Below are 15,970 nucleotides of genomic sequence, written 5' to 3'. Positions count from 1 at the left end.
GAACAGAGATAGGAGAGAGAGAATTTAAAAGAGAGAGAGAGATAGAGAGAGAGAATTTGAAAGACAGAGATAGAGAGAGTTTGAAAGACAGATAGATAGAGAGAGAATTTGAAAGACAGAGAGATAGAGAGACAATTTGAAAGAGAGAGATAGAGAGACAATTTGAAAGAGAGAGAATTTGAGAGAGAGTGATAGAGAGAGAATTTGAAAGACAGTGAGATAGAGAGAGTTTGAAAGACAGTGAGATAGAGAGAGTTTGAAAGACAGTGAGATAGAGAGAGTTTGAAAGACAGTGAGATAGAGAGAGAATTTGAAAGAGAGAGAATTTGAAAGACAGTGAGATAGAGAGAGAATTTGAAAGAGAGAGATAGAGAGAGAATTTGAAAGAGAGAGATAGAGAGAGAATTTGAGAGAGAGTGATAGAGAGAGAATTTGAAAGACAGTGAGATAGAGAGAGTTTGAAAGACAGTGAGATAGAGAGATAGATAGAGAGAGAATTTGAAAGATAGAGAGATAGAGAGACAATTTAAAAGAGAGAGATAGAGAGAGAATTTGAAAGAGAGAGATAGGGAGAGAATTTGAGAGAGAGTGATAGAGAGAGAATTTGAAAGACAGTGAGATAAAGAGAGAATTTGAAAGACAGAGAGATAGAGAGACAATTTGAAGGAGAGAGATAGAGAGAGAATTCGAGAGAGAGTAATAGAGAGAGAATTTGAAAGACAGAGAGATAGAGAGAGAATTTGAAGAGAGAGATAGAGAGAGAATTTGAAAGAGTGATAGAGAGAGAATTTGAAAGACAGACAGATAGAGAGAGAATTTGAAAGACAGAGAGATAGAGAGAGAATTTCAAAGAGAAAGATAGAGAGAGAATTTGAAAGAGAGAGGGAGATTTTAAGGTTATAACGATTCTTTCCAGGCAGTATTTAGAATAGTGTTTAGCACTCTGGTCAAGTCGGGTCGGTTTGGTTCAGTTTGGCTCAGGTCGGATAAGTTTTGGTTGGGTCGGGATTGGATCGAGTCAGCTGATCCGACCAAAAGGACATGTCGAGGGGGGGATAACATGACCTGATCAAACTAGTAATCTTGTTTAGGCATCTTCTTAGTTTTCTTTGATGTATTTTACATTGAATTATACTAAAATTTATAAGCTCTTTTTTATAGGAAATTTAAGTTATATTGTTATTTTATTTTATTGGTGTATATAAATTAGTTACTTTCTTTTAAATTGGAACTTCATTTTTGAGTTAGTAATGTGGATTTTTTATGTATTTATTTTCAAAGTTGATTCAAAAGAAGAATTTAATTGAGGAATGAAACTCATAGGGACAATGTTAACTATTTATATATTAGAGTAGACAATATTTTATATAAATCCATTCTGATAATGCAAGTTGTAGGTCTGAAATTTTAAATTATTATTTAAGTGACATAACTTGAGCCTTCTTATGTTATAACTTAATTTTAAAATAACTTATACATAGTTAATATAATTAAAAACTATAACAGGTTGTGTTTCCAGTTTAGTGAAATTAGGAATCATGAATAACTTACTAAGGTCTTTGGAAATAAATTATTGGAATTCATAATAAGAACTTGTATGTCATAGTCAAAACACAATTATCCATCCATAAGATTTCTTTGGTGTCTCTGGTGTAAGGACCACATAAACAACCATGACATTGATCAATCTGATTGATAGTTGGTTATAATACCATTCAGGAAGTCATATGGGTATTTTTAATGAACTATCTGCCCTAAAGAGTACCCACCATATATCATTAATGTCTCTAGACTAATGGCAATGGGATCAACCATACTCAGTATATGAGCATGAGTAGACAATGATATTCTTTCAAAATATTTTGATATCTTTCTAGAGTATCATTCAAAGAGGATTGTTTAGAATACGTTTAAATAATAGTGATCGTTGTATTATGATCTCATCATAATTTACTAAGTGATAGCACGTATTTGTGGGCTTCACTATAAGATTCACACATGCATTAGATAACTTTATAATATATGAACGATTATCAAACAAGATGTGGAGTGTGTGATTGGCTTGCCAGAAACATATATTTCCATCCGTAGTAATATAGTTTGGATATCTATTAAGTCATTATTTATGATATACCCAAGAGTCAATTGAATTTGTGATTGATTTAAAATTTAATATAATATGACAACTATGCAGGCAATAATTCGCCAGTAAATATTAAAAACATGATTTATGTAAATGTATTCTAAGGAGGTTGCTAAAATTCAAATTAGATTTGTCAGAATTGAAGTTGTGTAAGTGTAATCAAACACATAATAAAAAAATGGTATTATGTGTTAGAATGCTTTCAAAAAAATTATGCCATTAAAATTGTATAAATTATGAAGGTATACATTATGAGTGAAAAAAAAAAAATTCTTTTACAATAGCTATACATTAAATTATCTGTTAAACTATATCATATGACACCATATTATGAGTGAAAAAATTCTGTTTTTTTTTAACTCAAACAAGGTATATAAATTATGAAGAATATTACTATTTCTTTGTCAATAACTATGCATGAATTTTGTGTAATGTTTTATAGATATATTGTTTTATTCAAACTATTTCAAATATTATTTATACTGATGTAAGTTAAATATAATTTATTCATAAAAATTATATAAAAAATTTTATGTACAAGTATGAAGTGCTGCAATTAAAATTTTACATGGAGAATAAGGAGTCAATTAAATTCAGGAATGAATTGAAAATTAACTAGTACATGAATTTTCAAGAAAATCTTTAGTAAGATAATTTTATGAATACCAAGAAGGCATAACTTTATTGAAAACTTTATGAATTTTGAAAATTTACTAAGATATTAACTGTTATCAATATATTTAACTGATTTTTACTATCTCATTGCCTGATCACTATGGATTTGACCCTTAATTGTAAGAAGTAATGAAACTATATATTTTTGCATAAATTACAGCCTTCAAATGACATATTTTAACCCAATTTCTGTTTTATCACATTACCCATTGTTTCTGAATGTAGCCATGCATATGCCAGCCCATGCTAGCATATCTTGCAAGTGCAACTGTATGCTCTATGACTACTAGCCTGAAGGGGCACATGGGCTCCCCCCTTGTTTTGTAGAGGGCACTCTCTGAACTGAGATAGAAATCTAAACATGGATACTAAGTCCATGAGAGGGTTTTTAGGTCCAATATTTCCCTTTGACCCTGCTATTTTGGCACCCATTCTCACACACAACCAAGCATTGATGTACACACAAATTCATGTGCCACCCTTGTAGCTGCGGGTGAGATACTTTTTGGTATTTTCTGTTTTTTAAAATTAAATCAAATTAGGAAACTTCGTATAAAATATATTTAATCATGTAATTCCATTATGTGTCAAAATAAAAATTAAAAATTCTATAATATCCTAGAAAACACAAATCTCAAATATAAAGTAGTTTCTCTCATTCCAATCTCATAAAAATATAGAAGTTGAGTTCATGCTTCCCTGTGCTTGAACCCCTTACTTGCACTATATTTTATATAGAGTAATTATTTGGAGACTACATAAATATTATAATTGGTAAAGACTAAATTAAAGCAACAACTTAAACCCACAAACATAATTTTTTGAATAATTAGGGATGGTTGAATGTCATGGAGTATGAGTCCCAACAGCTTGCAATATGAATGTATTAATGATTTGGTCGGTCTACTAGAGCCTCCAAGTACAAAAAAAGTCTGGACATGGTGAAACAAGTAATAATGAGTTGTGGAACATGACATTGTCATAATGGAATTCCCTTTATTAGTCACAATCCTCCCTTGTCATTAGTCGGATCATTCCCCAATTTTCCTTACATCAGAATTGAACTGTAGCATCTCTATGTCTCCCTTTTGGTTTCGTCCATGCAGGTCCACTAGCATGAATATATTTACATTTCTCCTATGGAGTACATTAATCATTCATAGAGGAATATCAAGATACATCTAAATGCTAAAATAAAAAGGTAGTTGGCAATGCCGACATCTGGAATATTTTGAGAGACCCATTGAACCACAATGTACAGATGTAACTTGGGGAGCATGGTCACACTGAGTAGGCAACAAGTCAAAGCTATATAAAGGCAATAAAGATATTTTCTACATAAGTGGCTTAATGAGGGTTTGAATGAGCTGATCTGGCATGTCTTTGCTAATCGTCTCAGTTGTCCAAACGTCTTATGTACTCTTATTAATCAGTTGAAGCCCACAAAAAATCCAGCAGATCTAGTATTGTGCCATGATTAAGAGATGTAGTGTCCTATAGGTTTAGAAGGAAAGCAAAGGTGGCTGCCTGGCTATCCAAGGTTATATTATCCCAATTTATTTCTTCAGAATTTGGCACACATGCATTATTGATGACACATGAATAAATGTTGGGGATTTGTCGGTCCCCCCATTAGGAGAATGTGGAGAGAGGGGGAGGGGGATTGACTGGTCAAAGCCCCTCTAAGAGAGGGGCGTACAGAAATCTAAGCCCCCCCCCTTATCATTTTGTGAGGAAAGGGCCCATCTGGAGGCCCTTTCCCTCTTATTTAAAGGGGTTTTCACCCCCATTGATTCATTTTCAGCCGTCAAGTGGTGTTTCTATTGTTCATTCTTCTTATCTCTTCCTCTCTGCTCTTCTCTCTCCCTTTTTTATTGTCTTCATTACTCCTTGGTGGTTACTCCCTTGTATTGGGAGCTCAAAGAGGAGTTTCTTTACTGCACCATATGACAAGCTAGTGCCCGGCATCAAGAACCTTGGACGTTGACATCATGCCGGTGACATACGGAGGTTCTTCATCTATCCCTATACACCATGATATTGATATATTCCACATTCTACCATAGAAACTTGGGATTTATTTCAACAATAAAATAATAATCTAGTTTTGGTGAAGACATATGCCTCATACAATCTCATCAATATGGACTCTTATAATATGGATTGCATTTGTAACTATTATTGACTTGGATCTGTTGACGTGATGTGTTTGCTTTAATGAATCAATGACAGGTTTTATTGAAGTCCTCCAACATATCCCCCCTCATAATTAGAGACTGTGATATCATTCTCCATGGTACAGAATATGTCTCTTACCATATATTGAAGAGATTTTTCATTACGAATGTCTCTTTTAACATGTTGTTGTACTTGTGGTTGGGCTGTTTCTTGTCTCTTCATGTCTTGAGATTCTTTTACCTTCACTTGGAGAAAGTTAATATTTTTTTACCATGAGTCTAACTTGGAGCACAACATCACCTAGATTGATATCAACATTTCAAAATTATGTGCCTCTTATTGCTCCACATCATCAAGAGAAACACAGTGTAGAATTTGGATTCATACACACTATTGTATCAATATTTTTCTCTAATGTTGATCATGTGGGAAAGTCACCATCAATAATATACACATATACATTCTAAGGAATGATGTTGAATATGAGGGTCATATCTGAAAGGTGTCTTTTGCTGGTGAAATGCTCATTCACAACCTTCAACCTTTTTACCTGCATATAGCAATCATCATCTTGTTTCTTGATGATTTATACCTAATTATAACTTCAAACTGTACTGGGAAAGATGATTTCATGGAAAAAACATGCACTGACAGTACTAGAATGTTGCCTAAATTATTTAGGGCTTAAAGAGCAATCACCCTCATTTTCTTATGAGCTCTCAAATAGCAAGCAAATACCCACAAAAATTTCCATTGGCTGTTCACCCAATGATTCAGTATCCCTATCATCATTTATGTTGACATTGAAGGAAACTTTCAACTAGTGGATGGTTGATGCTCGTTAACGTTGATGTTGGTGTCGGTGTCGACATTGACATTGATGTTCACATTGATGTTGACGATGATGTTGACTTTGACATTGACGTTGACGTTTCCTTTGACTTTGACGTTGACATTGATGTTGACATTAACGTTGACTTTGACTTTGACGTTGACATTGATGTAGACATTAACGTTGACATTGACGTTAACATTTATGTTGAATTTGATGTTGACACCGTCATTGCCGAACCATCAATCACTCTCACTTTTACTTTGATGTTGGCTGTTAACCCAATGATTTGGTATCCCCATCATCATTTAGGTTGATACTTAAGGAAACTTTCAACTAGTGGATGGTTGATGCTTCTTAACGTTGATGCTGGCATCGGTGTTGACATTGACGTTGATGTTCACATTGATGTGGACAATGACGTTGACTTTGACATTGATGTTGACACCATCAACGCCATACATACGGCAACATTGTTGGGAAGTGCCAAACCTAATTACCCAAGTGATGGATAGTCAGGCTAAGTGTTAGGCGCCTAACTAGGCGGCATTCCCTGCCTAGAGGCTTGCATGCTTATTGGGAGGGCGTATCCATATTGGAGACTCACAATACTTAACGACTGAGTTATCTATGGGTAGTGATGCCCAAACCTGATCTTTCAGGCCGTTGCCCCTATATGTGGTGATACACTACAGATGGTGCGCGTGCCCGTTCATGCCCAAGGCGGGACGGATCAGGTGAAGTTCGTGCGTGCTGGGCGCACGAGCCGACAGGCTTGAGAGCGCGCGCGCCAGCGCCAAGCGCCACACGCGGGCGCCGAGCGCCGCGCGGGAGCGAGAAGTGCCGCGCATGCGCGCGGGACGCGCAAGTCGGGCGGCGTGCTGGGGGTGCAGCAAGCGGAGCTGTGCGGGGTGTCGCGCAGTGGCCGCAAGGGCAGCGCGCATACTACATGTGCATGGCACAGGGTAGGTAGACATCCTGCCAGGAGGCTAAGGCATGTGACGCACTGAGAGCGCCGAGGCAGCATAGAGGGTGCCTAGCGCTCCCGCGGGTAGTGCTGGGCGCGGAGCACCCAGCTTGAGGCGTCGAATGCGGCGGCGTCACGCAGACTGTGCGCGAAGGTGTCAGCGCAGGCGCTGGTGGCGTGTGTGATTGTCAAGGCAGGGGTGGCATGTGTGATCGCCACGCCCGCGGGCGCGCGGCACTCGGCCTGGGGCACATGTGTAGCGGCAGAGTGGACGCTCGCATGCGGAGCAGCGTCCTTAAGGCGGAGAGGTGACACTACCTTGGCGCGAGGCACCTCGTCTCGTTCGTTTGTATCACCCCTCGTCTTCCCCCATTTAATTGTCCCAACTACGATGTAACCTTTCATGATATGAATGCAATGACCCTATTTCCTGACGGGGCTGCGTCCCCACCATCTCCTCGAACCCTTTCTATGCGATCTTAAGCAATTGCAAAGACTTCCGCTGCAAGAGATCAATGCTGCTTAGTGTTTTGCTCCGAGCACTGAGGCCGGCACACATCAGATTTGAGCAAGAGACCTAGCTCGGGATTTGACCGTGTGAGACGAAGTCACAGGTCTACAAAGCACAGGCTGATCCCCAATGAGAAATCATAAACCTCTAATTGGGCCTCTGATAATGGGTTTGGGCCTTTTCTGGGTTTCTTTCCTTCCTTTGTTTTCCAACTCGGCGAGTCAACTCAGTTCGTTACGTACTCGTCTCCGATCCGTAGAAACTATATATAAACCCTGAGCTATTGGCTATGGTATTTTTTTCTTTTTCTGTTCTTTCTCTCCGGAGAGTTGTTCGGAAGAGGGAAGGCGATGGTGGAAGGTAGGCTCGTCTCCTTAGTACGGCGGGTTGCTTCTCTCCCAAGGCAAGCTAGGAGCTTTTCTAGGGTTGCCAATGGAGGGAGATTTGTACAACCTAGCTTGGAATCGGCGGTTTCGCAGCAGGCCTCCGCAGGTCCTCTGGCGAGATATGGGTTCTTCTACGGATTTAAGTCTCCGTCTAAGGTCCAACTATTTTATGTATTTTACTATGTTCGCTGCGTTTTTGTTTCGTTTTCCTGTTTCTTTTAAGTCAATTGCTCGTGATTGTGGAATTCGCGTGTTTTTTCGCGATCCTGAATGGTTGTTTGCGCCGTTTTAATCCTTTTATGCTCTGGTTATTTTAATATTACGTTTTCACCTAGGAACATGTCTAAATTAGGGGTTTTTCAGCCTGCCTTGGTTTCTTAAAAGAAGTCATAGCATTGTCAGGTATCTACTTCCTCAAAGGTCAAATGGTTTATTTTATTGTCGTCTTTTCGCTGCATCTTTTATTAGTTGTCTATATTTCATTAGTTTTTCTCGCGAATGTGCCTGATTTTATGGTCATCTTATTTTGTTATTCTGTATTTCATCTTCTTATGTACGCATTGGTTCTTGGAGCATTGCATTTTCGTCATGGAATATGTCTAATTTAAGGATTTCTTAAAAGAAGACCCTAAAGAAGTTATTTCATCGACAGGGGGTGCTTCGTTTAAGGCCCAGTTTTTTTCTGTGTTTTAGCTTTTCCGCAGCACTAGTATCGTGCTTCTTTGGCTTCAATGGTTCGTGATTGTGTAATTTGGGGGATTGTTTCTCAATTGTGCCTGATTGTATGTTCAGTGTTCATCTTCTTACTCTGTGATTCTTGGGATGTCTTATTTTAGGGATTTTGCGGCTAGTCTGGGTTTCTTAAAAGAAGTTATCTCGTTGCCAGGTGTTTTGGGGGCAGCCATTTAGGAACATGTCGTCATCTGCAACCTTGGGGAGAATTAGGAGTAGTAAAGCTGCCAGTGAAGGGTTAAAATTGCTTGTCACGGAAGGTGTTGCTGCTGAAAAGAAGGTTGGGATATGGCTCTTTGGCTGTGCGGCATGGGTTTTCAGCATGGTTGTACTTGGTGGTATAACTCGACTCACCCGATCAGGTCTGTCAATGACGGACTGGAAATTTACCGGTACCTTGCCTCCATTATCTGAAGAAGAATGGCAACTTGAGTTTCAAAAGTATCAGCAGTCGCCAGAGTACAAACGGTAAAACTATGTCTCCTTTGATTTCTTCCAGAAATTTTGTCCATTCCCATCATATCCTCTCGCAAAACTTTAATCCAGAGCGAATTTTCATTAAATTTTTTGCTTTCATTTCCGTCAAATATGCTACATTACTAAATATTATGCGGAGAACAACTTCTTCCTTCCTGGGTATTTTTATGCTGGAAATTCGCTTGAATTTTTTGCACGGGTTATTTAGGTTGCTATTTTTGTCTAATTTTTTTGGGGGAAGATTTTGGAATCGTATGAAAGAGTTATCTCTCTGACTTCGCTTTTTACGTTTACACATCTTGTTGTCACTCTCTTCAGTGTCTTCTCTGGTTTCTAAGTTTTCGGCATTCAAAGCCCTCAACCGACTAGCCGTAGCATTTTGGTTGTCATCTTGAGCGTTTAGACATCTTGTCCTCACTCTGACATATTAAAAAACGGGCGAAGTTACGGGCCCGTGGAGCGGCTTGATTGTGGTAGTCATTGCGAACATCTCTCCTCTTCTATTAGCGTAGCGTTTTGGATCTTTTAATTTTCTCCTATTTTTCATATTTCATAATCCTGTTTAAAGAGCATTAGTGCTGAATGACATTCATGAGTGACTGATGATTCCTGCAGAGTAAACAAAGGGATGAGCATGGAAGACTTTAAATTCATATATTGGATGGAGTATGCACATAGAATGTGGGGAAGGGGGCTGGGTATTGTGTTTGCTCTTCCCTTTGCATATTTTACCACGAAAGGTTTAATTACTCGCCAGCTGGGTTTGCGACTCTCTGCTCTTCTTGCACTTGGTGCTGGACAGGGATTCATAGGTTGGTGGATGGTTAAAAGTGGCTTGGAGGTAACGTCCGTTCTATTTAATCTGCTCCATTTAGGTTTGATCAGGTTGGGATCCTGTGAATGGGGCATGGAAGTAGGAACTAAAACTGGTGGGCTGAGTTCAGCTAAAGTTTATGGATTTTCTCGTCATGTAGGAAGGAAATATCAATTTTAAATAAGGTTCATTTCGTCCCCGGACTGGACGATTGGACAATACATGACAACGTTCATCCTCAATTGTCAATGATTTTTTGTGCTGTCCAATTCTCCACATCCCAGAGTCGTCCAGTTTCGTTGCAAGACAATATGGTGTGGGGCCCAGGATTCAAATAATAAAATATATTAACTTATATTTTATTATGATTATAAATTGATTAAAATATTATTATCTTACTTGTGGGCTTAATGAACCATCCTTTTTGTCCTGTTGGCGTCTGGACCCTCTTCCTGGCACTGAAAATCTTCCTGTCCAGTGTCCCTGGAGCAAAAACTTTGTCCTCACTTCGGTTCAGGGGCCTGAACGAGATGAAAAATCATCGCATCTCTTTCTGAGAACCTAACTAATGGGTGATACAAGCCATTCTGCATCCAGGATTGAATTTGCATTTTACGCTTATCATTCTTCATCTTAATTGTAGGAGCCTCCTTCTGAATATGTTCAACCCCGGGTCAGTCCCTATCGTCTTGCTGCTCATCTCACATCTGCATGCATCATATACTGTGGTCTCCTTTGGACTGCTCTTTCCGTGGTCATGCCAGAACCTCCAGCTGGCACTGTGAACTGGGTCAAGGAAGCAGCTAGGGTGAGAAAGTTTGTTCTCCCTACTTGTGCCATTGTTGGCATCACAGCCATCTCTGGTGCATTCGTGGCAGGGAATGATGCGGTACATTATAGAACTTGCTTCAGCTTTGCCCCTCTCATCTTTCTGGTGTTTTTAATGTCATGTAGTGCCTTTCATGCCGCTAATTATAAATAAATTGTAGGGACATGCGTTCAATACTTTTCCCAAGATGGGTGACACGTGGATCCCTGATGATGTCCTCAGCATGGAGCCCATTTTGCGGAATTTTTTTGAGAATACATCAACCGTTCAGGTCAGTTTCACTACCTCCTGTCATTTGGGTCTTTGTAAAGTTTTGCTTTCTGATGGTTGATCATCGCATGTATGTAGCTGATGAACTCCTACCTTTGAAAGTATTGTGGTGAGGGAAAGAATTTTACAAAAGTACTTAACTGTATTATTGTTCCCAAAGTAGGGTTAATCCTATGAGGCATATGATAGGATCCCCATCGTATCTAGGGAATTTCTTGTCATTTTACCAGCTAGGGGTATTTTTTTTATTTCCGTTTATCTATAAATAGGGCATCCTCTCTTTAGGAGGGCAGCCAAGAAGTATATGGAAGTCAGTTGATTTCCAATCTCCTCTCCAGCAACGCTCTTCTCCCTGCCTACCTTCCATGGCTGATGATCTTCCCGGTCCTCTCCTCCTCAGTCTGAGTTCTGGGCGACGATCTTATTGCCATTTTTCCTCAATCCCCATCTTAATCCGATAAGAATAATCAGGTTCTTATCAGCATAGTCCTCCGCAAGAATGAACTCAAATTAGTATATCTATCCAAGATAATTCTTCTGGTGAAAAGAGTAGAAATAAAAATGCAGAAAGGAATGTGGAGTATTGTTACGAACTTTTTTTATTATGGGTATTAGGAAAATCCAGTCAGTAGGGGCATTTGTGGACATCCATTCCTCAGAGAAAAAAAATCACAAAAAAGCCTTCTGTGGGGTCCCTCTCTAGTAATATTCCTCAGAAACTTGCTTAGTTTCCTTGCAATTGGATCATTTTTTTTATACCAAGGAAGATAATCTGAGAGCGCCTGGCAATTGGATCATAATCTGTGACAAAGAAATATTTGATTTAACTTCATGCTGAGGAGGTAAGCTTGTCAGATGTGACAAAAACCTTTGCAAAGTTCTCTTCAGTTGTACATTTCAGATTAGTAACTTCTCTCACCTAATTTGAACGGGGAGTAATTCTTTGAACTCCTGCAAGATCAGTAGAAAATGATAAAAGGCTGAAAACACAAGGGTATGAAGAAAGACTTCCCATCCTCCCCATTGTATGCTCACATCCTGACACCTTCCGGTATAGGGACTATTGTTAGTTCTACTTTCCCTTCTATTATCTTGTTGCTTTCCCTGAGAATTGTAACTCATTAATTAATTAATTTATTTATGTTCTTTATATTTTCAATTTGTATTTATTTTTAACTTTCAATAAAAAATTACAGCTCGATCATCGTATCCTTGCAACTACGAGTCTGCTCTCCATCGGTGGTTTGTGGCTGGCCAGCAGGAAGATGGACTTGCATCCAGCCATAAGGTCTTTAATAGGGAGCACACTTGGAATGGCTGCGCTTCAGGTGCTTCCAACATGCCTTACCTTTCATTTCATACTTGTTGATGCGTATTTTTTCTCCTTCATTTTCAAGTTTATTTTTAACTAGCTTTCTTATATGATTTGGAAGTCGTGAAAGTTCCAAATTTTATCCGGCAAATAATTATGCATGAACAAAACACGTAGTAAAGTGCTCTCTATGTAAGCTTCTCTAATTCAGGTCTATTTCTCACTGTTAGCTTGGTTGACCTAACTCTAGGTCATGAGGCAAGGTGGGAGAGAGGAGAGCAGAATAGAAAAACACAACACAGCTTAAACCCTCATGTTTTCCCGTGTACATTTAATAAGGGGTACACGGATTGGGTACATTTGACAGGCCCATTACTTATTACAAAGGTGGGGCCCACTACTCACTAAGAAATATATAAAAAAAAAAAACAGAATAAAGAAGGCTTCTCCAGTTAACACTCACATCTAAGATAAATTTCTTTAGCTAACTGTTGGAATTTGTAAATTCTTTTCTCATAACCTTGATGAGTTTTAGATCATATGACATTGTTCACTCTAGGCAAGTTCCAGCTCCACCAGGATTGCAGTTAAATAAGCATGGTATCCAGAGATTGATCTTTGATCTACCACATAACCAGTATAGTTGGCATCAGTGCAAATAACATCGCTTTCAGTAGGCCTCTTGTGAAAGCGATACCTCCTAAGCCTTGTCCAGGTGTACCCCTCGGCTATGCCCGGACCAGATGGACAAATTACAGGTGGATTTCCCAAGGACCTGCATATAATGGCTGAGCATGCTCACATCACTGTTATACATAGTATGGTTTAGATTTTATTGATTTCCCAAACTGTTGTTGATATGAGTCCCTGTTCACAGATGGTTATCTTCCTCTTTGTTTAATGTTCGATTTGGGTAGACTGGTGTTCTTATAAGTTTACACGCAAATTGACCTGCTTCAGAAGATCCAGGTATCATTTTGCTATGACAGAAAGATCTCAGTGATAGAATAGGTCACCTCCATGCCCAAGATGTACTGGAACTATCCCTTGAAGTGATTCCTGCAGGCACTTGGCCTCAACTGTTTTGTTCCCAGTAATAAGATTATCGTCCACTTAGACAATTAGGCTGTCAATTAATGATCGTTACAGAGAGTGTAGTCTCTTCATGGGCCGAGCAAATCACATTCAAGGAGATTGGTTGAGATCATAAGAGTCTTCTTCAATTTACAGACCTTACACTTTTATATTCATTCTTGTATCCAGGGATTTATGTAGTCTTAAAAACTGATATGATCCAATACGGGGTATTTTTGTCATTTCTATTCAACATGTATTTCCCATTAAATAGGCAGCCAAGAAGTAATTGAAAGTGACTGTTCCCTCTCCTCCTGGGGGATGCTCTTCCTGGTATCCTTTTTCTTGTGGCTGTCATCATTTTTGAAGCTCAATGTCATGCTTAACAAGGTAGTAGAGCCCTCACTATCTGCCATAGCTTTTACGACAGTAGCAGGCGCTTCAGTCTTAATATGATATCAAAGCTAGGTTGAGGACTCTGATACAAGGACCTGTACTTGTATCCAAGATTTAGGACAAATGAGTAACTTCCAGGAAAAATATTCAAATACCTAAGCACATTCAAGTCTAGTCCAACGAAAACACAGGAAATCAGAGAGAAGATCAAAAGGGAAAAAAAGAAGAGGTGTGAAGAACTGGAGAGGATCGATGCCCTTCTCCTCCCCTCTGGTCGCAGAGCTCTTTGGCGTCCATGCAGCTGAGCACGACTCTTCCTCCCAGATCGGGAACAGAAATGAAGATTTAACTATTGATTCTGGAATCGCCCCCTCAATATTTATAATTCACTTGTCATGTGCCAACTTCCAATTCTATTAAAGAACTTATCAAAATCCAGGCACTCCATGATGAGCCTACGCATCAGGTGTTCGGGGAGAATGTTGTTGGCAACACACGTGCTAAAAGCTATGGCTTTTAGCACAATGGTAAGCACCTGAATCTTAATATGTTATCAGAGGCATGTCTCAAGTTCAAATCCAAGAGGCAACACTCTTCATGCTTGGGCCATAAATAGGCGTTATGGGCGAGTGTTGAAGCCCAATATCCGGCTTAAAGAGGAAAAGTACCGCCCACGTTATCAACTATAGCTTTAAGCACAGCTGTAGGTGCTTGAATTTTAATAATATTCTACCTCGTGCCTCTACAAATGTTCTCCCCTTCAGGGTCAGCATCAACCCTCTTATCCTCTCATCCTGTGGCAATCTTACTGCCAGTCTTCCACCACTATCTCTATCTTCCCCTAAAAGTGCTATTGTTCTTATCAACGGTATTGGAGCTGCTTAATCCTTCCATCTTGGAAGTCCAACTTTCTGATAGGATCGCCGACCCTTGTTTGGGGCATTCTCATCCTTTGATCATTTAGGGCATGTAGGCCCTTTTTTCTCCCATGTTTCCTTTAAATAGCACAGCCCTCCTAGGAGGGCAGACTGGAAATTGTTTTCTTAAGTGACTGGTTTTCCCTCCCATCTTGCCTCTTCTTATATTCATGCTCCGTCTCCCTCTACAATCCCCATCCTCGTGATCGTTTCTACATCACCGCGTCTTCAGGCGGCTCTTCCCTGGCCGATCCCTACCCCCTCTGCTCGGCCTCCTCTCAGACCATTCCCGTTTCGACTCTCCTACCTCGGGAACGTCTACCTTGCCTCGCCCTCACCCTCCTTCCGATACGAACCTTGATCCCGGTTCGTATCACTCTCTCGCGTAGAGACGTCCTGTGACAGCATCTTGCAGACATTGGAGCATGTCGATAACCTGAAACCTGGATCACCTCTTGCTTCCAGTTCAACGGTCTCCGTTTCCCTGGTGGCCATGTCACCGCACTGCACAGCCCGCTTCTGCCGTTTTGTTGCCAGCTACTGTTGCCCACATGGCCGTCTCCGCTCTTTCAGCTTTGATTCTGCCTCTGGACCACAGAGGCGTTAGAAGAGTAAGAAAGGAATTAGGGATGCAAAGTCAACCCTCTATCTCTAGAATCCGTTGATCTATAGATGAATCTAGATTTTGGAAGGATATATTTCTTGAAACTTTGTTCAGGTTGGATTCATGAATCAAAGTTCTCGCATTTCCCATCAGTGGGAAATACATAAACCACTCTGGGCATATCTATCTTTATTCTTATCGTGCTTTTACTAGTTCATGGTAAGCATCAAAAAGGAGTGGTCTCTTTTTTCTCTCCACTGACAAAATCTTGGGCTAAAATTCATGAATTAAACTTAAAAAATGCATCAAAGGAAAACTAATTAATAGGCATAGTTTTATAAGATCCACCTCACAGAAATCACATTATATTTGATGCTCTTTTGAGGACGAAAAGCTGACGACATTGCGGGGTCCACTGGTGCAGGTAACTCTCGGGATCACGACTCTTCTTTCGTATGTTCCGGTCTCTCTGGGCTCTGCCCATCAAGCTGGAGCATTGACTTTGCTCTCTCTCATGGTCCTATTATCTCATGTGGTGAGAAAGCCCTCACCTGGCCTGCTCAAATCCCTGGCCTCGCTGCCCAAATCTATGCCATGACTCATTAATCACATTTTTTTTATAGTCCTGAATGTGATGAAATATTGGCTCCCATTTAATATATTTCATAACCGCCTCCAAACTCTATGGCAATGATGTATTATTTCCATGTTTTGGATTTTTGCCTTTTGTCTTTAGACGAGCATGTTTATATTTCCTCCTGAATATTGAGAAAAAATTAGTCATATAATTAACATTTGCTTAAAAACATTTGACGAGGATTAATTTTTTCCATGTTTTGGAAATTATTCTTTT

General features: G+C 39.6%; 1 protein-coding gene across 2 annotated transcripts; it reads left to right on the top strand.

The window, feature by feature from the left end:
* The first annotated feature begins 7,604 nt into the window (after positions 1 to 7,604).
* COX15 (cytochrome c oxidase 15) lies at positions 7,605 to 15,854 on the top strand. 2 transcript variants are annotated; one of them, XM_078583259.1, is made up of 7 exons: positions 7,605 to 7,848; positions 8,579 to 8,892; positions 9,517 to 9,742; positions 10,359 to 10,604; positions 10,705 to 10,815; positions 12,011 to 12,142; positions 15,542 to 15,854. In XM_078583259.1, exons 1-7 carry the CDS (start codon positions 7,657 to 7,659, stop codon positions 15,713 to 15,715), a joined length of 1,395 nt encoding a protein of 464 aa, XP_078439385.1. In that variant the 5' UTR covers positions 7,605 to 7,656; the 3' UTR covers positions 15,716 to 15,854. The 2 variants fall into 2 exon arrangements, with proteins under 2 accessions (XP_078439385.1, XP_078439386.1); XM_078583260.1 differs by having other exon boundaries at positions 7,710 to 7,848; positions 8,529 to 8,892.
* The last annotated feature ends 116 nt before the right edge of the window (positions 15,855 to 15,970 follow it).

The sequence above is a fragment of the Wolffia australiana genome, chromosome 11 (genome assembly GCF_029677425.1).
Source record: "Wolffia australiana isolate 7733 chromosome 11, ASM2967742v1".
Lineage (NCBI taxonomy): Eukaryota > Viridiplantae > Streptophyta > Magnoliopsida > Alismatales > Araceae > Wolffia > Wolffia australiana.
This window is presented reverse-complemented; position numbering and strand designations above follow the sequence as displayed.

Bases quoted from the DNA above. Each gene is read 5' to 3' on its own strand.
- COX15 (XM_078583259.1), top strand. From the start codon at position 7,657: ATGGTGGAAGGTAGGCTCGTCTCCTTAGTACGGCGGGTTGCTTCTCTC. The intron at 8,893-9,516 runs GTAAAACTATGT...TGATTCCTGCAG, and splicing joins CAGTCGCCAGAGTACAAACG to AGTAAACAAAGGGATGAGCA. The intron at 9,743-10,358 runs GTAACGTCCGTT...TCTTAATTGTAG, and splicing joins TGGTTAAAAGTGGCTTGGAG to GAGCCTCCTTCTGAATATGT.